The 22,306-nt window shown below is 43.3% G+C and overlaps 1 protein-coding gene across 3 annotated transcripts in view; it reads right to left on the bottom strand.

The window, feature by feature from the left end:
- Positions 1 to 535: 535 nt before the first annotated feature.
- ptk7b (protein tyrosine kinase 7b) overlaps positions 536 to 22,306 on the bottom strand; it is a 111,469-nt gene continuing 89,698 nt past the window's right edge. The window contains exons 7-21 of one of the 3 annotated variants that reach the window (XM_080782189.1): positions 19,160 to 19,191; positions 18,641 to 18,875; positions 16,796 to 16,932; positions 16,228 to 16,363; positions 15,065 to 15,184; positions 13,036 to 13,185; positions 11,695 to 11,842; positions 10,792 to 10,919; positions 8,457 to 8,657; positions 7,536 to 7,697; positions 6,779 to 7,017; positions 5,977 to 6,057; positions 5,720 to 5,871; positions 5,195 to 5,373; positions 536 to 3,330 (exon numbers count right to left, since the gene is read on the bottom strand). In XM_080782189.1, coding sequence (XP_080638315.1) covers positions 3,170 to 3,330; positions 5,195 to 5,373; positions 5,720 to 5,871; positions 5,977 to 6,057; positions 6,779 to 7,017; positions 7,536 to 7,697; positions 8,457 to 8,657; positions 10,792 to 10,919; positions 11,695 to 11,842; positions 13,036 to 13,185; positions 15,065 to 15,184; positions 16,228 to 16,363; positions 16,796 to 16,932; positions 18,641 to 18,875; positions 19,160 to 19,191 — 2,261 coding nt within the window. In that variant the 3' untranslated portion in view covers positions 536 to 3,169. Of the gene's footprint in view, positions 3,331 to 5,194; positions 5,374 to 5,719; positions 5,872 to 5,976; positions 6,058 to 6,778; positions 7,018 to 7,535; positions 7,698 to 8,456; positions 8,658 to 10,791; positions 10,920 to 11,694; positions 11,843 to 13,035; positions 13,186 to 15,064; positions 15,185 to 16,227; positions 16,364 to 16,795; positions 16,933 to 18,640; positions 18,908 to 19,017; positions 19,050 to 19,159; positions 19,192 to 22,306 lie in introns of all 3 variants that reach the window. The other 2 variants (XM_080782190.1, XM_080782188.1) reach the window with 2 other exon arrangements.

Here is a 22,306-nt window from a genome sequence, read left to right as displayed (position 1 = left end):
CATGCAGCACAGCCTAATTTTGATACCTGAAGAAATTGAATGTTTGACACAACGCAAACCTCAAATTATTAATTAAATCACTTTGAACAACAATAAAATATGACAAGGTGTACTCAACACATCATTGCAGTTACAGACATAGATAACATTTGTTAAGCTGTCAGTCATGTCCTACAATAGATGAGTGGCGCCTTCTAGTGGATGATCAGAGAGATACCTTGAAACCTCCCTCAAGAATATCTGCCCCATTTGCCTACCTACACCCACAGTACAGCTGGTTTTAGATACAATCGATTATAGGGGTCATTAAACTGTTAAATATGTGAGAGAAATTCACCCAAAAGGTCAAAACATCTCTTTCTAACCCCTTCAATAATGAGTTCCAACTAGAATCAATAATAAATCATTAAGGGGGGGGGCGGGACATGGTATCGCTAACAGCCCCGTTTATAGCATGATGGCATCAATGACTTGTTGTACATGTTGTGACTAGTTCTGATTGATTTCCATGAATGAAACACGGTACACACACTGGTTACAAACACTGAACGTTTATTGACAGCAGCATGTATATTATATAATTGTGATTACTGTGAACATTTGCTGAAGCGGATAAAAAAAAGAGGACTAGGTGTGAGTGCCTAGCGTTCATAGAAAATAAAATATTGTACACTAAAAACAATAAGTATAAAAACAAGTTTATAAACAAAAAAGGCCATTGCAATTGATTAGATATTGTAAAAAGAAAAGAACAAGAAGAGGGAAACAGTTACGATAATCCTTCATTTGCCAGGCACTTGAACGAGTACTGGTGACTTGTATGTCACACTTTTATCTTGAACCTCATTTGTATTTAGTGTTAATTATATTCAGCTGGTAACTGTACTGAACATGAACTGAGATGAGTCATGACACTGGATATACTGTATACTGTACATAGTATATGTTGTCAGCGAGAGAGTACCTTTCTATTATAAACACTCCGTAAAAAAAAACAACAAAAAGACAGGACCTTCATGATACATAAACAGGCACCTGCACGTCCTTCTACACAACGTGATAAGAGAAAGAGGGATATTCTTTTTTTTATTTTTTAAGTGAAGTTAGTGCACGGCTTCTACATTATGTACACATCGCCCCGGTGGGATGATCCGCTTTATGTAACATTGCACAAAATAACTGGACCAGATACCGTAGTATTGATTGGACCTCAAGGAAGAAAATAAAATTATGCCGGGGTTCACCAACTTGAACCTGTAACGGTGACAGCATGGTGAGTGAACTGAACATGTTCCATGTTGGTCTATTGGCTCTTCCTGCCCTAAGATAGTGAGCATTAAGGGGCCACTTCACCCCTTTTACAACCAGATCTTCTTTTAATGTTGTTTGGGAGACAAGAAACACTTTCCTGGGGGGTTTTATGTGCGGAATTTTAGTTTTTAGTATTCCAAAGTGTCTGCGATATCATGGACACTGGTCTCACTGCTGGATTCCTACAATGACCATAATGCTTTGCTGCACTCACACCACCTTATGGAGAGGGGCAGGGCTGCCTTAGAGCGCAGGGCCGCAGGCACACTTTAGCATCACCAAGATCCCAAAAGTCGGCAGGAGTCTCTTCCGGGTTTGTAGACAGCTGGTGGATGGAAATGAAGCTCCACCCACATGGCAGAATGCTACGGGGGCAAGCACTTCTGGGAATCTGGCCGATGCGGCATTCTGCCGTGTGGGTTGAGCTTAATTTCCATCCACGAGCTGTCTAAAAACCAGGAAGAGACACCGACCACGAGTGGCTTTTGACCGTGCAAGGAAGCCTAAATGTGCTTACACTCTTACTGAGACTACACGTAGTCCAGGAAAGAAGTGAGACCAGCGTCCATGACATCACTGGCACTTTGAAATACTGAAATATCAAAAAACACGTATTACACACGTGAAAAAACCCCAGGAAAGTGTTTCTTGTCTCTCCCAAACCTTATTAAAATAAGATCTGGTTGCGCAAAAAAAAAAAGTGGCCCTTTAAGCACCTAAAAATGTCTGAGAACAGAGCACTCTCACAAAAAATAATAATAACATACCCACACTGGCACAGACTCCCAATAGATTCCTTGGCTATGAACTTGATCGTGCTTTTTAGTTTTTTGTTCATGAAGTGATATAACAGAGAATAAATTGAAACACGAGTTATTCCCAATCATTAAATGCAAGTGTAACAGACGAACCTTCATGCAACCCCCCCCCCCCTTCCCACCCATCCACGTATGTGCTTACACAGTACCCTGATATTTGCTTGTTATATACTGCATCCGAAGAATAGCACAGTGGCACGGCACACTCACATACTGGAGTTTGTGAATTCAAGTTGATAAGTGTACAGAGTGTGTGACGTGTGTGTCCAATATGTAGTACAGCACCCTCTACTGGACAGAGTAGCTTAGCGTCTCCTCCAGGATTGGGTTGTAGCGATGCGGAGGTGGCAGTGGGGGAACATTATGTTCAGGCAGGCCAATCAAAAACAATCTCACTTTATGCCCGGGTACGAGGCTTCCTTTAACTGAAGTCACGAGAAATGCCACTTTTCCAACAATCTTTTTTCTTTTCATCAAGGAAATGCACCAAGGAGGCTACAGAACAAAAATGATTCTAGGATTCAATAGGTCTTCACAATCTTTGAAACCATAATGGCTATTCATCCAAGTAGTGCCTCATCTGACTTCCCCCATGCAGGTTTGCGGAAACAGGTCCAGGTAGGTGGGTAGGGTGGGGCACTGTGGTTCTTGGTCTCCATTGAATAATGTCACTGGGACAGACAGGCTCTTGAGAAAGGGAATTGGGGTGGTCTACAGGCATACAGGGTCAAAGTGGAACCACACAAAAGGGACTGCAAGGGATAGTCTTCCATGCTGCAGTTAAGGCAAGTGTAAACTCCTGGCACAGCTCACACCATTCACACCAACAAACAGTGCGTTTCCATTGGTATAGCAAAAAAGTCTTCTCTTATCCACACATACACTTTAAGTTTTTCTTTTGAAATACATAGAAAAGTTTTTTCCGTTTCTCCTCAACCCTCCTCCCTGAAATGTATAAGACTATTAAATCCAGCATTTCTGTCTTTGTCTGAAGGGTTGACAATAAAGTCCCCTCTGATGCGGGGGGCCTCTTGTCGCCCTCAGACCTTGCTGTCGGAGGGCAGCTCTCCCAGAGCGTGGACAATGTCGCTGAAGGAGGGGCGCTCTTTGGGGCTGGTCGCCCAGCAGCGGACCATGAGCTTGTAGACCTTGGAAGGGCACCCATCTGGAACGGGGAGCTTCAGCTTCGCCGCCTGCAGGCCTGGAGAAGAACCAGCCGAGACACAAAGCAGTTAAAATGCGCCCGGTGCACCTAACAGTACGTTTAAACAGTACACTAACCCGGTACACCTAACAGTACGTTTAAACAGTACACCTAACCCGGTACACCTAACAGTACGTTTAAACAGTACACCTAACAGTACGTTTAAACAGTACACCTAACCCGGTACACCTAACAGTACGTTTAAACAGTACACCTAACCCGGTCCACCTAACAGTACGTTTAAACAGTACACCTAACCCGGTACACCTAACAGTACGTTTTAACAGTACACCTAACCCGGTACACCTAACAGTACGTTTAAACAGTACACCTAACCCGGTACACCTAACAATACGTTTAAACAGTACACCTAACCCGGTACACCTAACAGTACGTTTAAACAGTACACCTAACCCGGTACACCTAACAGTACGTTTTAACAGTACACCTAACCCGATACACCTAACAGTACGTTTAAACAGTACACCTAACCCGGTACACCTAACAGTACGTTTAAACAGTACACCTAACCCGGTCCACCTAACAATACGTTTAAACAGTACACCTAACCCGGTACACCTAACAGTACGTTTAAACAGTACACCTAACCCGGTACACCTAACAGTACGTTTTAACAGCGGGCGACAGCGACTACCGCCGATAGCAGGCGAACGGCCGATAGTCGAAAAGTGAGCGGAGGAACGTCGCCCGAAAAGATAAAGATAATTAATATTTTCGGCCGATTAGGCGATGTGACGGCCGAAGAATAAAGTTACATGATCCCACAGCAAATAAGTAAATAAATATTTAAATTTAATTTAAATATTTAAACCTTTCTTTGGTGTGAACTAGTGAACTATGAAGAACAATGGGTTCTTGAAAATTATAAGTCATATATGATCCTTATCATGTTTGCGTCACCAGTGCTGTGCATCGCACCCACAAACATATCCTCACTCCAAACTTGTCAGGCTTCTGAGACAGACGAGAGACGTTAATGTTATGTAATGCGGACTCATTGAACTCCTCTCATTTCAATGGAAATGAAAAGAGAGAGGTTCAATGAGCCAGTTCAATAGACTGATCTGTTATTACAAAATAATTGGCCCTACGAGCCTAATCATCTCACAATGTCGAAGCCAGTTTTGCACAAACGAACAGACCTCTAACTCAGGCTGGTGCCCTGCAATGGAGGGAATGGGCTATGGTACATGCACACAGAATAACTCTTCCTACTTCCTTCACAGGTGTTACCGATGATACTAATTATTAAGGCTCTGTTCCATTTAGTGTGCAGTGGTTCTCAAACTTTTAAATTTAAAGGACCTGAGAAGTAGAGAAAAAAGAATCCCGCACACTGTCTTCACTTGAGTTTAGATTTATTGAGCAACGTTTTGGTCGTCTGAAGGTCTGACGACTGAAACGTTGCTCAATAAATGTCATAGATAGACAATACATTTAGATTTTTAAATAGAGGAGCAATTGGAGCCAAGAGGTAGCTATTCTTACACATTTCTTTGGCAATTAAAACTGGATATGTACTTGCTCAAATTGCTCTATTGCAATAAATGAGATATGGATAAATCAAACTGTAATAAAGGGTCTTATCACTAAACATTCATTCCCGCATATTAGACTAATGAGGTTCTGATTAGCGTTCGGTTTGTGACATCACACCTCGTCTTAGTTGCGCTTTTTCATAGAGTGACAGTTTTTAGATGTAACACTATTTTAACGCTATGAAAGAACTACTAGGATTTTCATCGGTTAAGCTTGGGAAAAAACGTGAACGAAACAAAGAATTGCGTGGGTCTTTTAAGCTCATTGCATCGCAAATCATCGGCGTGGACTTTATACTGACCTTCCAGCACCTCGTCATCAGTGAGTTTGGTGTGCGGCTGTTCCCCGAGGCTGAACACCTCCCACATGAGCACTCCAAAGGCCCACACGTCAGACTTGGTGGAGAAGTCGTCCTCGAACACAGACTCAGCTGGGAGCCAGCGCAGGGGAATCCATGCTTGTCTGTAGTGGTAGTACTCACTTCATTCATACAGATGGAGACATAAAGAGATGGAGAGGCAAAGGTTAGCCCATTGCGCGCTTTAAGCAGCAGTCAACGGCAACACAATTATATGTGAATTTAACGTATGACTTGTGATATATCACATTGGCAGTCAAAAAGTCCAGTATTATATTAATGAGCAGTTGAGACGAATAACCATCTATGTCCATAATTTATTCTGACCCCTCTCCAAAAATACCCAACTGTCCTGAACCCTTTATCCATGATTTATACATTATGGATAATTAGTATGGACTTAGATGGTTATTCGTCTCAACTGTGGATTCCGATTTTTAAAGTCCACGTTCAGATTAAAACAATCACCTGTTGTACACGTCCTTGCTGAGGCTCAGTGCGGACACTTTGACGTGACGTTGACCACTGATCAGGCAGTTCCGGGCAGCGAGGTCCTTGTGAACGAAGCGGTGATTGGACAGGTGCTCCATCCCATGAGCCACCTGGGCACAGATGGAAACCTGAGGAGAGAGAATGGAACGTTGAAAGGGCCCCGAGGAAAGCTGCACAACAGGACTAGAGCTTAGAGAACCACTACAATGTCCATAGATACCAGTAACACTCACTTTGGTCTTTGTGCTGAGAGGCTGAGACTTGATCTTCTCATCTTTGCTTTTGGAGATCCTAAGGAACTGCTTCAAATCGCCCTAAAATCAGAAAGAAAATAAGAGAACTCTTGTGTTACTCTCTCTCTCTCTGTGTGTGTGTGTGTGTGTGTGTGTGTGTGTGGTAAAGTTCATAGAATATCAAGACGAGTTAGACAAATTGGTATGCTGAGGTTTTAATGGATTAACATGGATGAACATGGATTAAAGCAAAAATAAAATCTCACGACTGAAATGTTTGCATGGCCATGTTTTGTGAATCACAGCATGAAAAGAAGCTGCCCCACACACTCATTCCTAAACAATCAACACAATATGTAAAATGAAGTTTTAGTAATATTTTCCACGCTGTCAACCAGGTGAAAGAAATCACAGATTGAGGCTTTGCTTTCATATGAATTATCCGACTGAGACTATTACAGATTTTATGGAAGATGCTTCAGATTCATTGCTAGACAAGCTCTCAATGCACGACACATTGAGAGCATGTTTTCTCCATGCAACATGCCTCCAAAGAAGATATGATGATGATCTATAGAATCAAAAAGACTGAAATCAGTCATGGCGACTGAGAACTTTAATCCATGTCTTCATGTGTACAAAATGATGGACCTGAACGGACATGCGGTCGAACATGCGCTGCTCCCGTGCTTGCGGTTAGGGTTAGGTTAAGGTAGGTTGTCGGTCTAATGACATTCGGACCAATAGTACTGTATTTCTAAACTAAAGCCTGTACCCGTTATGTGTGGGTGTGTGTATTTACCAGGTCATAGTACTCCAGGATCATGTAGTGGGGTTCCGCCTCCCTACAGAGGCCCAGCAGACGGACGATGTTGGCGTGGCTGAGCTTGGCGAACATGTCCGCCTCGCGGCGGAAGTCCGACTGGAGCTGCTCGTCTCTTGTCTGGAGGCTTTTCACCAGCACCACCGTCTCCTCCTCTCCTCCGCTCTCCTCGATGCCCTTGGCCTTGGCCAGCAGCACCTCACCAAACTCCCCTTTGCCTATTATTATCAGTGGTGGAAAAAAACACTTGCATGTATGACTTAATAATCAATACTGCAATGTATAGCCTGTTGGTTATAGCCTGGTTCCCATGAATCTGGTTGGCTCGTCACCTCTTCGGCCGTGAAGTCCTCCCACAATTGGCCCTTTGTCAAGTCCCACCCCTGGTTGTGACCCTCTTCGCACCAATTGGTTGCCGTTTTGTGGTTGGACAAAAATAATTTCTCTCCATCCACAATAGGGTGTTTTTCCAGTTGCTTCGTATTGATATTCTGTGCATTCAATTCTTATTTTAAACTTGGTGTCAGTAAAAAGGAACATCACAGGTGCAACATGGTGACTGGGCATATCATGTTTGTTTTTAGTTTTAGAAAATTCAAGTATTCAACATAAACAGTCAGGGACCAATCAGAAGTGCGACAAATGGTGAATTGAGAGGGGCCAGACTTAATCTTCCTGGGGCAATAATATGCATTGCAAAGGCCGATGAAGGCCAGGTCTATCCATCATGTCATACCCAGGGTGGTGATGGTTTGCAGGTTGGCCCGGGGAAACTGGAGCTTGTCGTTGTTGCTGTGGCTGTGCCTTTTCTCCGTGGACGCCGTGGTGCCCATGTTGGTGAGCGCCACCTCTTCCTGGATCTCAGCGGTGGTGTGGCCGTTCTGCTGCACGGCCCCGCCTGCTCCATACAACGCACACACACACACACACACACACACACACACACACACACACACACACACACACACACACAGTTAATGTCACAACTTGTAGCTGGGACTACGGTATATGGCAGTGGATCTTCTCTGCTGGGTAAGGTTTATAATAGTTTTGGACTTTGCATTATAGTATAGTTTTAGTTAGTTTTGATGTTTTTTTGAGGGTCGCTCCTACAGCCAGCTTTTAGTTACAGTCCACAAACTTCGTCTTAACCCATTTTGGGCGGGAACCCCTTTAGGTGTTAGCATTATGTTATGCTTTAGCTATTGAAAAATTGCAAATCTACAAGCTCATAGCGCGCCACAGAGTGGCTCTTTACTCACTTTAACCAAATGAAACCTAGCATCCCTATTCTAGGGGCAGACATTCGGTGAAAATAGAGCAGATTGGCTATTTTTTGGCAAAGAAGTGGTTAAGAAAGGCCCTGCACATGAACCCCATTTTTCATGTTATTACACAAGATGGACACAAGGTGGCAGCAAGTGCACTCAAATTATCCACAATGATCTCTCTGTAAGAACCTTAGTAAGAAAGCTGAAGGTAAAGTCAGCCACCCACATTACATCAATAGTAAGAAAGTTGAAGGTAAAGTCAGCCACCCACATTAATTCAATAGTAAGAAAGTTGAAGGTAAAGTCAGCCACCCACATAACTGACTTCAATGCCTAACTAAGACGCTTCACATGCGCTCCGCCTACACACGCACATACATACGTACCGTTGAGGCACTCCATCTCGGGTTCCTCTCCATCCTGGCCTTTCTGCAGTCTCTTTGCGTTGCGTCTCTTCTTGCAGTAGAACATGAGACCCAGCACTATGATGATGTAAGCCACCGCCGCGCCCACCGACAGGCCAATGGTCTGGATCATCTTGTAGGGAGCCTTTTCATCCTCAATGTCATGGGTCTGCGGTGGTTTCTCTGTTAGAACAAAACGAGGCACATGCACAGATATTGTAGTTAGCTGTAAGCCTCCCAAGAATTCATTTTAATGAATCGCGTTGAAAAGCTGGTCGAGTTGAAAAGTTAAAATGTAAGTGGCCCTCGACACATTTTACATTTACTTACATATTGGCCAGAGCTGGGCAATATGTAAGTAATATGTAACCACCGAAGCCTCTGTGGTTAAACTCCCTGTCGGAAAATGATCTCCCGACAATGACCATCTAGCCAGATATTATCCCACTTATTACATGGCTACCTAACATAAATTAATAAATTGACCCAAAACACAACAAAAAAAGTATTCCATAAGTTCGCGCTGGCTGCGTCTGCCCAGCTGCGGAAAAAAAGTACGGTAAGTGAGTTGATCAAATAGAACCCATTTTCAGGTATTGCTTTGTCTAATTCTCGCTCAAATGTTTTTAAAAACATTTTTGAGAGCAATGTTTAGTTGTAAATGACATTGTGTATCACAGTGTGTGTGTGTTTACATGGCTGTCATGTTGGAAACAGCAGTAAATTGGGCCCAGCAGGTGCTCAGAGGGTTTGATTAGGCAGCTGTTATAGAGCGGAGCGGTCTGTTATCAAGAAATAACACTGCTGAATTCAACGATTGACCGGATTGATCAGAATCAAGCATTCAACCAAGCCATGTAAAAAAATGATATAATTGAGATATAATTTGTCATATGAGGCCCGGGCCGTGGCTCAGCGGTCCAGGCACCCTGGCTGGTAGCCCAGTCTGTCAGTGTGCCGCGGGGTTGACTCTACTGCATGTCACACCTCCATCTCTCTACCCATTTCCTGTCAGCCTACTGTCTGTCCCTCTATTAATGTTTTTTAATTGTCATATGAGACTACATATGACTAATAATATTGTGACAGAGATTAAAATGTTTTGCTTGTGTTAGGGACTAGGGTTAGTATTAAAGGCTGCATCACAGTAAAGAGTTACAAGCCATTAGTCTGATTGAACGAATGCATCTACATGTTAATAAAATAAAATAATAAAATAATTGTGAGCTCCATCTCCCTGCCTAGTTTTCAGTCACTAACCTTGAAGTACCACCGCGCCGACATCATCGGTACAGAAAAAGTTAACCGCAAAAAAATAAATAATAAGTCTCAGCTACCTTGGGTCACGAGGACTACTAAAAAATTGCTCCTGGATTTTATGTCATAAATCACGGCTATACAGACCTCGAAAAGCTAAGACAACAAAACACCCAAATTCAATTTGGCCTCAAGACAGTAACCACCTTCACAGGGAATACCTTCTGCTACTTTGGGGAGGGGAAAATTGGTTAATGTGGGATACTTCTAACGGTGTGTGTTTGTGTGTGTGTGTGTGTGTGTGTGTGTGTGTGTGTGTGAGAGACTTATTTTCGGCATCAGTCAGCACACAAGGGAGCACAGAGTGAAGAAGCGTTATTAAATCAAGGACCTCCACCAAATCCCAGCGACAGCCTTGGCGTCACAAATGTAGACCTGGTTATTAGCCTGTCAAAGAGTGGCTGGCAAAGGGATGTGGTTTTAATTAATGCCTTCATCTTGCCACTCGTGATCATGGCTTATGACGCCCGCTGTGGGGGAACAGTGCTTGTAATCTAGCAAAGATCGTGCAGGTATTTCAATGGGTTTGTTTGTGTGTGGGTGTGTGTGTGTGCACATGGAAGTGTGCACGCGTGTCCTTGCATACCATATTCCTTACATAATGCTACCGAACTCAGTAGTGTATCATCTAAATATGAGGAGAAAAAATAACAAAGTGGAATGAAATATTTATATTAATACAGGTAATTGTTCTGACCAAGCAATTGGTTGAAATAGGCTCTCCAGCTGTGTTGAAATGAGCATGACCTAGCCGTAAGATTTTAGGATGGATTAATCACATTAGAAATATTATCAGTTTGTGCCACTCATGTGTGTGTGTACAGCATGTGTGTGTGTGTGTACAGCATGTGTGTGTGTGTGTGTACAGCATGTGTGTGCGTGTACAGCATGTGTGTGCGTGTACAACATGTGTGTGCGTGCACAGCATGTGTGTGCGTGCACAGCATGTGTGTGCGTGCACAGCATGCGTGTGCGTGCACAGCATGTGTGTCAGACGTACCCACTACATAGAGCTGTGCCTGTGTGTCCTTGATGCTGCAGCTGTTTCCTACCACACACGTGTACCTGCCCGTGTCATCTGTTGTGACATCACTTATCACCAGGGAGCCATTGGGCATCTTCTGGAACCTGGACAGATGGGAGGGGAGAAACGTTCAGTAAAAGTACTCACATGTTTTCCTCACAAGTAAAAGTATCAATACTGCAGTGTAGAACTACTCTGTTACAAGTAAAAGTCCGGAATTCAAAATGTACAAAGGTATTGGCATCAAGTCGTACTTAAAAGTACCAAAAGTAGAACGTATGATAATGTCCCAGCGAAAATCGTCCCTTCCCGTGAAATATTCTAATATTTTTGAGTTAGGAATCAAAAACCTTTAGGACTGAGACCAGATACTACAAATGTCTTCTAAATCATCTGAAAAACCTATGTTTCTATTCTCAGAATATTTCATGTCAAGGACCCCAGAAATTACCGGTATATGTAATTGCCCGCCGACCCCCATCTGAAAATATTCCCCCCCCCCTCAAAAATAGAAGATCTACAAGCTCGTAGCGCTGTGCTTTTGATTTTATTTTATTTTAAAAGATTTGTTTTGGGCTTTTCTGCCTTTATTGATAGTATCAAGTGAAGATAGACAGGAAAGAGGGAGAGAGAGAAGGGGAGAGACATGCAGCAAAGGTCGTCATGAACGGGAATCGAACACGCCTATCAGGCCAAAGCCTATATGTGGCATGTGCCTGGACCACTAGGCCAGTGGGCACCCGTCGATCTCCTATTTTTCAACAGCTAAAAAGTTTTAAACGATGGGTAAAGTGGCTAAACGCTAAAAGCGGCACAGACGCGTTCGTTCCCGTCCTAAATGGGTTGATCATCAAACAAATGCACACATGATGTCCTTACCTGCGGTTTTTGTTGGAGTCCAGCACCTTGTCTTTGACCATCCACGTGACGTGAGGCTCAGGGTCACCCGTGGCCTGGCAGTGGAGGATGGCCGTGTGGCCCAGGTACACCGAGGTGTTCTCAGGCTCCAGCTTAAAGTGGATGTACACTAAACAAAGCAAAACAAACAAACGTATTATGCATTGATTGCACAATGCACCCACACCATTTCCACTGTTGATTTAGGACAGGAATCTTTTAATTAATTTCAGTCTTTTTTTTTTTGTAAAATTCCATTTGGCTTTAGTCACATTTTAGTCACCTGAAATGCTTTTAGTGTTAGTCTGGTTTTAGTCGACTAAACCTACAGTTGATTTTGTTGACAAAAATGCTTTTTGGCGGGCCTTGATGTCGTCGTAATGCCTAGTTTTATATTTGGTTGCACTCCAAGTAAACTTCTCTTTAAGTTCTCTTGTCCACAAGTTCCTCCGTAACATTTTAGTCTAGTTTTTATTTGTTGACAAAATTGTCAATATATTTAGTCTTAGTTTTAGTCGTCATAGCTTAGTTTTTATTTAGTTTGTCAGTGTTTTTTCACTGACTAACTTTTTTTGGTAGTCGGCGAACAATCATAGTTTTAGTCGACAAATCCAACACTGCGCCGTTTACACACAAAGGCACACAAAATAATAATAGCCAAATAGCAAGATCACAATGTTCGCACTAAGTGGTTTCGCACTGGTGGTTAACTGATTATTTTACATATACAAAATGTCAACCTATATATATTTAAAAATGCTCCTCGATTAGTCGATTGATCCAAAAAGTAAGTTCCAAAGAAAACAATTGATAGCTGCAGCAATGCACCATTAGGAGAAAATAGAACTCCCTCCCCAACCCGTCCTTGTCCAATATGCACGTTAGCAGCGAGGAGACAGGGCAGGCTGTGCTTCTCCCCATAGAGATGCATGTGAAATGACGGGATTTCTCCATATAAATAATCGATCATTTCAGTAGCAAGAGCATCAAAATATATTTTAAATAGTCAACCAGAAATACAAGGAAATGACAGAGGGAGAAATCTACTTTTAATGACTACCCGACAGGAATTTTCATGTTGCGCGGTAATACTACGGTCATTAGTATTATTGCCATCTCCTGGGTGGGTCAGGCGTGTAACTTTCCAGATGTTAAGCCGCGTATATGTTCAACAACACAGCCATGCAAAATAGCATTGACAGCTACAGTGTATGAGGTGGCGAAAGCTTGATCTGCATAGCAACATTTGCTAAACTATTTGGATTGGCATTGGACAATCGCTTTTTGGGGTGGGATTTAGCGAAGGGCTAGTTGTTTTATTACCTGCCACAGTGAGGGAGACCAAGGACCTGATCTCTCCCTGCAGGCTGTTGGAGGCGATACAGGTGTAGTTGCCGGCATCACTCCGGGTGACTTTGGTGAAGTGGAGCTGGCCATTCTTCTGTTCCACGCTTGGAGGCAGCTCCCCTCCGTCTGCAGGCAGGGGGCACCAGAGGGACACAAACACAGCGTTAGAACAACAGAGAGAGGCCCAGACAGTGGTAGAAAAAGTACTCGTTTGACAAGCATCAATACATGCATGCAATGTAGAAATGCTCTGTTACCAGTAACAAGTCCGGAATTCAAAATGTACATGAGTGAAAGTACAAAAGTATTGGCAACGGAATGTACTCAAAGGCATATAGGCTGAAGTGGTTAATGTATGTTTTGTAATAATAATCAAATAACTAAAGTTTTCAAATAAATGTAGTGCAGTAAAAGTACAATAATTGTCTCCGACATGTAGCGGGACAGAAGTAAAAGTACTGGAAATTGAAATTACTCAAGTAAAGTACAAATACCTCAAAATTGTACTTAAGTAAATGTACTTAGTTACTTTACACCAGTGGCGGAGTGAAACACTGCATGGAGGGATTAAGTGTAGGGGCCCCTCACACAGCCCATATGCAAATGAAGGCAATCATGATCCAGGACGATAAACCCATCTCACGGCCTGCTACATATTCTGAGCATGTCTCTTTATTATGTCCTCGTACAAATAGGATTTAGCACTGTTGAGTACTACCGAGTAGAGTCTGGAGACGGGAGGAAAAAACTGCATTTCGAAAGAGCTACTTTAGTCAGAAGAATAATATTCTTCTGACTAAAGTAGCTCTTTCGAAATGCAGTTTTTTCCCATGTCTATATTATAGACATGGGAGAGGGAGGATCGGCTTTTAAATTAGGCTTTGGGCTAACAGTCAGGGGTAAAAAATGTTTGGACGGGTACAATTGAGTCTGTGACCCCACAAATGGGTCCCGGACCCATTTGTGGCTCTATTAGAGAGGTGCAGTAAAACAGTGGCTACACAGTGGCTCTATTAGAGAGGTGCAGTGAAACAGTGGCTACACTGTGGCTCTATTAGAGGTGCAGTGAAACAGTGGCTACACAGTGGCTCTATTAGAGGTGCAGTGAAACAGTGGCTACACAGTGGCTCTATTAGAGAGGTGCAGTAAAACAGTGGCTACACTGTGGCTCTATTAGAGAGGTGCAGTGAAACAGTGGCTACACTGTGGCTCTATTAGAGGTGCAGTGAAACAGTGGCTACACAGTGGCTCTATTAGAGGTGCAGTGAAACAGTGGCTACACAGTGGCTCTATTAGAGGTGCAGTGAAACAGTGGCTACACTGTGGCTCTATTAGAGGTGCAGTGAAACAGTGGCTACACAGTGGCTCTATTAGAGAGGTGCAGTGAAACAGTGGCTACACTGTGGCTCTATTAGAGGTGCAGTGAAACAGTGGCTACACTGTGGCTCTATTAGAGGTGCAGTGAAACAGTGGCTACACAGTGGCTCTATTAGAGAGGTGCAGTGAAACAGTGGCTACACAGTGGCTCTATTAGAGAGGTGCAGTGAAACAGTGGCTACACAGTGGCTCTATTAGAGAGGTGCAGTGAAACAGTGGCTACACAGTGGCTCTATTAGAGAGGTGCAGTGAAACAGTGGCTACACAGTGGCTCTATTAGAGAGGTGCAGTGAAACAGTGGGCCACACAGTTTGTTGCAGTCCCGCCCCCTTTCGTGACGGCAACAGGCCCAGGAAATAATTCCCCATGCATTTTTCCGATTGACATTTCAAAAAGTATTTATTTAAAGATTTTTAAGCCTCGAACAAACCCTACTCTGATCGTGACAAATCATGACAACAAACACAATATTTTGGGCCGAACAAATTATTACAAAGAAGGAAAACTAAAGTGTTGTACCCTGCCCTTTTTTTCTGTCTTTCTAATTATTTCCTGGGCCTGTCGTTGTCATGAAAGGGGGCGGGACTGCGACTCTCCATCAGAGAGGTGGCAGTAGAAGCACACACACCTGCTTTGGTCCAGCGGATGGTAGGTCTCTCTCTGCCTGTAGCCGAGCACTGGATGTTGATCTCTTTATCCAGCTCCAGACACTGTGCCGGCTGGGGGGTCGGAGTGAACTTTAGCTTCTCTGTACACACACGCACACACACACACAGTGAAAACACACGATTAATTAACAACACAGAAAGCACAGGAGAGGTGGGGGTGGCGGGGTTACCACCATCTTGTGCAACCCTCGCACTCCAGTACACAAATGAGTGACACTCTCTCTGTGCTCACTGGAGTCGTGCTCAGACACATTGTGGGAGACTTGTGGATCGTGTGCGCGCACGTAGGATCCGAGTCAAGAAGCAACGGCGGCCTATCAGGAACTCTGATCATATAAACAATGGAGATTGGCCAGACAAAATAAGTGTCATGTCAGCCCATCATCCATCACGGCAGATTGCATAGTGTAGAGCAGTGTAGATAGCAACTTAACACAGAGATAGTGTTCACATTAAGGATCTGATAAGGCCACCTGCATGGCGCAGATTTAATGCCTCGGTGGGTGTCCCAAAAGAGACAAAACAAAGAACTTCTCTGTCCTGGGGATTGGGGAATAGACACGTGTGAAAGACATGCATAAACGGTTCAACTCCTCAGTCACTAATTTATACACTTTTTGGGTTACATCATTTATAGGGGTGTAACGCTCGATTTTAACAGCGATACGATACGCATCACGATACATGGTTGATGATTCATATTTATATTCGATGCAGTTACATTATCGTTTCACCCCTAATCATTTAACATGCAGGAGTCTACTGCAGTGTGTGGTTATTCAAACTACACAAAGGACCATTTGATGCTCGACACCACGCATGCCTCTGCTAAGTTTGGAATAAAGTGCTGTGCCACAGCCACGCATACTCCAAGTCTGAACACCTTTACAGACTTCGAGTACAACAATAGAACAATATTTTCAGATTGGTGTCGGCGGCCAAATTCATATAATATTTGGGGTGCTTGACATGAAAAACCTTGAGAACCACTGACATAGAAACATAGGTTTTTCAGAAACCTATCAGGATTTAGAAGGCATTTGTAGAATCGACCTCAGGTCTAAATGGGTTAAATCACATGCAACCTGACGATTGATTTGCATGCTAAACCTCCAGGCCTTACCGAGGACCCCGACTCTGGCCTGTCCGGACAGTCGGCCACCCTCGGTCTTGGTCTCACAGCCGTACACCTGTCCGTCGTACACCTCCACGTTGTTGATGCGCAGGGTGCCGTTGGGGAAGAGCTTAAAACGAGAGTCCTGGTTCCAGGCAACGGAAAGAGAGAGAGGGAGAAATAAGAGATAAGGGAAACTTTTCAGACTCCCAAACTCCCAAACCTTTCAGCTTGATACCCAAAATAGAAATGAGACATTCGCCCAGGACCCAAACTAGTGAAAATAGTAGATCTACTAGCGCACAACGTTGTGAGCTTGCAGATCGGCTATTTTCCCTACTACTTGTGTTTTCTAATTTATGGAATTTCCTTTCATTTTTATTTTATTTCTTCATGAAATTACTGAAAAAAAAACATAATTCTTAATTCATGACAACTTTCATTTTTTGGGGAATGCTTTGATGTTTAGATGATGTTTTAATGAATGATAATTAAAAACAAAATGTAGAAAAGAAAAAATTAAGGGACACAAAAATGAATCAGTGCAATAAGGTGTGTGTGTGTGTGTGGGGCTGACCTCTGGCGTGATCATGATGTTATTCCTGAACCAGGTGACCTCAGGTTCGGGGTTAGCCTGAGCGTGGCAGTGAAGGTAGCCTGGTTTACCCTCCTCTAGCTGGCTGTCCATGGGCTTCATCACCCACACTGGGGCCGCTGTGGACACACACACACACACACACACACACACACACACACACACACACACACACACACACACACACACACACACACACACACACACACACACACACAGTGTTATTTTTAAAGTGTTGACCAGAGTGCTATACAATAAATAAAAGTAAAAAAAATCACTTTATGTTGAATGTCGATGAAAAAAAAGTGATCCGAGTACAGTTGAAAGTCAAGTCCGTTTCAGTAAGGCTAGAGGGTTGAAGTGTTTAGGATGGGATTAAAAGTGTCAACGATGATGGAAGGGGAACGAAGACGGAATGCAAAGGGGTAACTTATTTCAAAGCCTTGGGGCTGTGGAGTAGACAGAAGTAACTGGTTAGTAGTGGATCTAAGTGGTCAAAAGGTACAATATAGGTAGTTAACATGTTAAACCAAGACGTTTTTTTGAGCGGTGGCACACCGTCTCCTATGCACAGCTATGGGTTTCCATATGTATGTCCGTATGTCTGAGTACGGCAATGTATGTATGTATGTCCGTATGTCTGAGTACGGTATGTATGTTTTTGCGTTATACCCTATTAAGTCAACAACTGTGCTTGACTCCAAAGCCACCGCTCACTTCACATTGGTGTGAGGTTTTGGTCAGGTGAAACCTAACATATAACAGGCCCGTTTTTTAATATCGACCTAGTCATGATTGACTGCCACCTAAGCCAATGGTATAGTCTGAAACTCCTGTAGCCAATCACGTAGTAGTGACCTAGTCACGATTGGCTGCCTCCTAAGCCCCGCACCGCGGAAGTGAGCGCTCCCTGGGAGAGCCAAAACTTTAAACTACTTCTGTATTAAAACAGGTAAGCAGTGAAAAGAGGCCAGTAGAGTATTTTCCTCCTCCTCAGGCCAGTTAGGAGCAGAGCAACTGCAGCTGAGATAGAGATGGCTGACTCCCATGCAAAGGCAATTACAGTAATCAATACAGGAGGAAATGGAGGCATGCAAACAATCTCTGTGTCTTAAGAAGAGAGGAAAAGATTTAAACTTGGCAATGGCTCTAAGCAGGGAGAAGCTACCACCCAAAACAAGTAACAATAAAGATCCTTGTCTTTGTTTTGGAGTGCTAAGTTTTTGCATATGGTGTTGCATTTTCCCCGTGTCAATATAATAGGTAGTGACTGATTAAAACGTCTAACAGATGTGAGGCGACAGGGTTTTTAAATGGAGACTATGGGTATTTAAAGCACAGACTCTAGTCTGTATGCCACAGAAGTTGCTCAAAATCTTTGCAGATTCAATATGATTTTAACGTTTTAATGATTTTAATGAGGTAAATTTGTGTGTTTATGAAACAAAAAGATACTTGCGTGCACCGTTAAACCGAAATCAGTGGTCCAAAGTAACTAACTGCATTTACTTAATTACTGTACTACAATTTTGATTATTTGTACATTACTTGAGTATGTAACATTTTCTGTATTTTTACTTCTACTCCCACTACAATTCAGAAGCAAATATTGTACTTTGTATTGTATTGTATTGTAGCTGTAACTGTAGTTACTAGTTACTTTGTACATTTTGATCATTATTACATTTCAGTACTTTTTTCCCCACCACTGTCCGAAATAGAATAATCCCTTCCGTCCGGGTGTGTCGTGTGTGTGTGTGTCGTGTGTGTGTGTGTCGTGTGTGTGTCGTGTGTGTGTGTGTGTGTGTGTGTGCGTGTGTCACTCACTGGCGATGGTGAACGTCACCTCCTGGGTCCGGCGTCCGGCCTTGTTCTCGGCCACGCAGGTGTAGACCCCCGAGTCGCCCTCCTCGGTGGGGCTGAAGACCAGCTCCAGGCCCTCCTGGTGGACCCGGCCCTCGGACGGGACGCGCTGGCCGCCCCTCTCCCACCACACCTCGGGACGGGGCTGGCCGCGCGGCGCGCGACACGCCACGCGCTGCAGCGTGTCCGCCGTGAACACCTTGGACAGCTTGGTCACCATTTCGTCTATCTCTGTGGGTAGGTACAGTAGGCATGGGATAAAGTGAACACCTTGGACAGCATGGGCACCATGTCGTCTATCTCTGTGGGTAGGTACAGTAGGCATGGGATAAAGTGAACACCTTGGACAGCTTGGGCACCATGTCGTCTATCTCTGTGGGTAGGTACAGTAGGCATGGGATAAAGTGAACACCTTGGACAGCTTGGGCACCATGTCGTCTATCTCTGTGGGTAGGTACAGTAGGCATGGGATAAAGTGAACACCTTGGACAGCTTGGGCACCATGTCGTCTATCTCTGTGGGTAGGTAGGCATGAAATAAACATGACAGCTTGGGCACCATGTCGTCTATCTCTGTGGGTAGGTAGGTATGGAATAAACATGACAGCTTGGGCACCATGTCGTCTATCTCTGTGGGTAGGTAGGCATGAAATAAACATGACAGCTTGGGCACCATGTCGTCTATCTCTGTGGGTAGGTAGGTATGGAATAAACATGACAGCTTGGGCACCATGTCGTCTATCTCTGTGGGTAGGTAGGCATGGAATAAAGCAAAAATAAATTAAATCTCCAAGACTGAAAAATGTAGTGATGATGTTTTAGGGCTGAACCAGCCCGAAGAAATTGTGACATTTCCGAGACCATTCGTGTTTCTGGAAGATGCTTCTAAACTTGTATTCTATTACTGGTTTGATTATCTTAAAATAACTAATGACCGAAAATAGCCAACCTACAAGCTCACAAAACGTTGCAGCGGGAGAAAAAGAAAGAAAGTGCGAATAGGTAGATAGACAAGTTGGAAGGATAAACAATGGCATTTAGGGGGGGATTTAACAATTTAAAATAGAGTTTGGCTTCTTTACATCTGCTAATCATAAAAAAGCATGCCTTCCAAGGAAATGAAGCGTCACAATTTAGGATTCCATGAGTAACCGCCGTAAGCATCCTTAGAGTTCATTCCTCCTGGCTTGTTAGAGCAAAGACTCCTGATGTGTACCAAGGCACTACGCTGGGTACACGCTATCATTTTTGGGAGGATTTTGGCGAAGTACCGTTCAAGGAAATCGCGTTGATGCTTTACAAATCAGTTTACATTCTCTGTGTTGCGATTGGTCGGAAAAATATCGGGTACTTAAGGTGCCACCTACGTACATGTTCGTAGACAACCGTATACTATTATGAAAGCGGCGACCGTCAATTTACCTTTTAGTATTTCTCCTGTTGCTATGGAGAGCCTCACCAGCTATGGGATTTTTAAATCCAGCTCCATTACAACAGGGTTTTCAAAGACGTGTATCTCTAAAGCTTCGAGCACTGTCCATGGTGAGCTGTCACACATCCCGACGATCGTGAATCATTTGTGAATTTGTCTCGCATCGCTAAGGACATGTAACTGTTTAGGATGAGAGATAAGGGGTATGGGCTAACGGTCAATGTGCTCACAACAACAACAGCCCCCACATGAACCAAGGGTCGTAGAGTGAGAGGGGCACAGGTTTGGTGCGCTCATGCTACCACCTAGCGAGCAATAATGGAGTTAATTTTCTTATTTGATAAAAAGTAATTATCCACACATGTTCTTTCCCCCCCATACACACAAATGGCAGTGTTTCAGTATATAAGTGGGAGACGTGGGCATTAAGCCAAGGCCTGAGTGGGGTGACTAACAACACTTTGAATAAAGCCTCCGGTGTGTAAGGAGTAGGACCTTAAGATTTCTCTACTACACTACAGTATAGTACAATAATGTATGTGTGTGTGTGCGTGTGTGTGCGTGTGCATGCGTGTGTGCGTGTGCGTGTGTGTGTGCGTGCGTGGCTCACAAATGGAAGCCATTAAGGCTTTACTGGCCAACGTGCCTCTGAAACAAGGTCGATGACCTTTTTATGAGCCCGAGATCCAAATCAATTAATCCCAGAAAAGTAGGCCTTTTTCAGCGGATGAAAGAAGAGAGAAAGAGCTGGATCTGGGAAGGCCAAGAGAGAGAAAAGGCTTAGACTGTTTAAACTTGTCTCAAAAAGCACGAAACTCTACAGTGACACAATCCCTCCCCCCTGATAATGCCCGGGGGGATTAACAACAGATTAGGTGAATTAAGGTATTTGAAGAGATCCCCTAGCTCAGTGGGTTAAAACGGCAGGATACAGTACCACGTTAATCCCAAGCCTTGGGGAAATGGGGGGACTTCAGCAGAGCGAAACGAGCTGTTTGGAGGACACCATGTACACCGAGAGCTGAAATACCTATCCTAAGCTTACTCAAAATATTATAAAAACATGCACATACATGCATTTTCAGATGCTCCCTCGGTTGTTAAATTGAGAGACAGAGAGATGAGAAAACCGTGACCTTCACAAAGTAGCTTTTGTTTGTCTTTGGGAAAGGGGAAAGAAAGGCACTCGAGTGTAGATACTCGTGTTTGATTTGCAGATAATTAGCTTGTTGATGCGCGTTTAACTGGATGTTTCAGCAACATATAATCATGTACAGTCAACACAACATGACGTGTATGATGCATACAGTATTATAACGTGTATGCTGTGTGTGTGAATGCGTGTGTGCATGGTGCGTCTGCATGCGCGCGTGTGAGTGCGCAGAGCCACAGACCCAAGCCAAAGCAATACCAACTACAAACCTTTGCATGAAACTTTGCTCAGTGTTAAGCTAAAATTAGAGTGTGGCACTGTTTTATTTAATTTTTTTACATTTTCGATGATTTAATGAAAATGTGATCATAATTTGGTAGGAAATTAGTGTTGGGCAGTAATATTACTGTAATGTTACTTTACCCAGTAACGAGTAGTGTAAGCCAGGTATTACTCTGCCAAAAAGTAATATTACACCATATTATAGCACATATTACACATTACTCAGGATTTGAATATGAAAATATTTAATTAAAAAAGGTCAAGAGAGATTGCTGCTTTATTGTATAGCCTTTTTGGCTGATTGGTGACTCTTAATATTATTATTATGCAAAACAAATGTATTCAGTTCTAAAAGAGGCTGGCTAAACATATTGTGTTGTACATCCGTTTCTTTTGGGTGGAGGGGGAAAAAGTGATATGTAATATAATATGTATGTAGTAATATATTAATCTTGATTCCAAGTAATAAGTAATATATTATTACTTTTGTAAGGAGTAATATGTAATAACATATTACTCCTTACTAATAACATAATAACATAATAACGTAATAACATATTACTCTCTTGAGTAATATTGCCCAACACTGGTAGGTAATTACATCACTATTGTGTTGACTTTCTTTGCAACCTGCACCTGAACACTGATTTGTTTGGCTAACGTGTCCAATGTCAACACATTCTAATAAAAGAGCAGCTGGTAGCCGCAAACAGCTGTTGAGTGAGGAAGACGGGACATTCAGGAACAGAGGAGGAAAGAGCTAA

This window comes from Protomyctophum bolini (assembly GCF_963924005.1).
Source record: "Protomyctophum bolini genome assembly, chromosome: 14".
NCBI classification, from domain to species: domain Eukaryota; kingdom Metazoa; phylum Chordata; class Actinopteri; order Myctophiformes; family Myctophidae; genus Protomyctophum; species Protomyctophum bolini.
The sequence above is the reverse complement of the archived record's forward strand: the minus strand, read 5'-3'. Positions and strand labels throughout refer to the sequence as shown.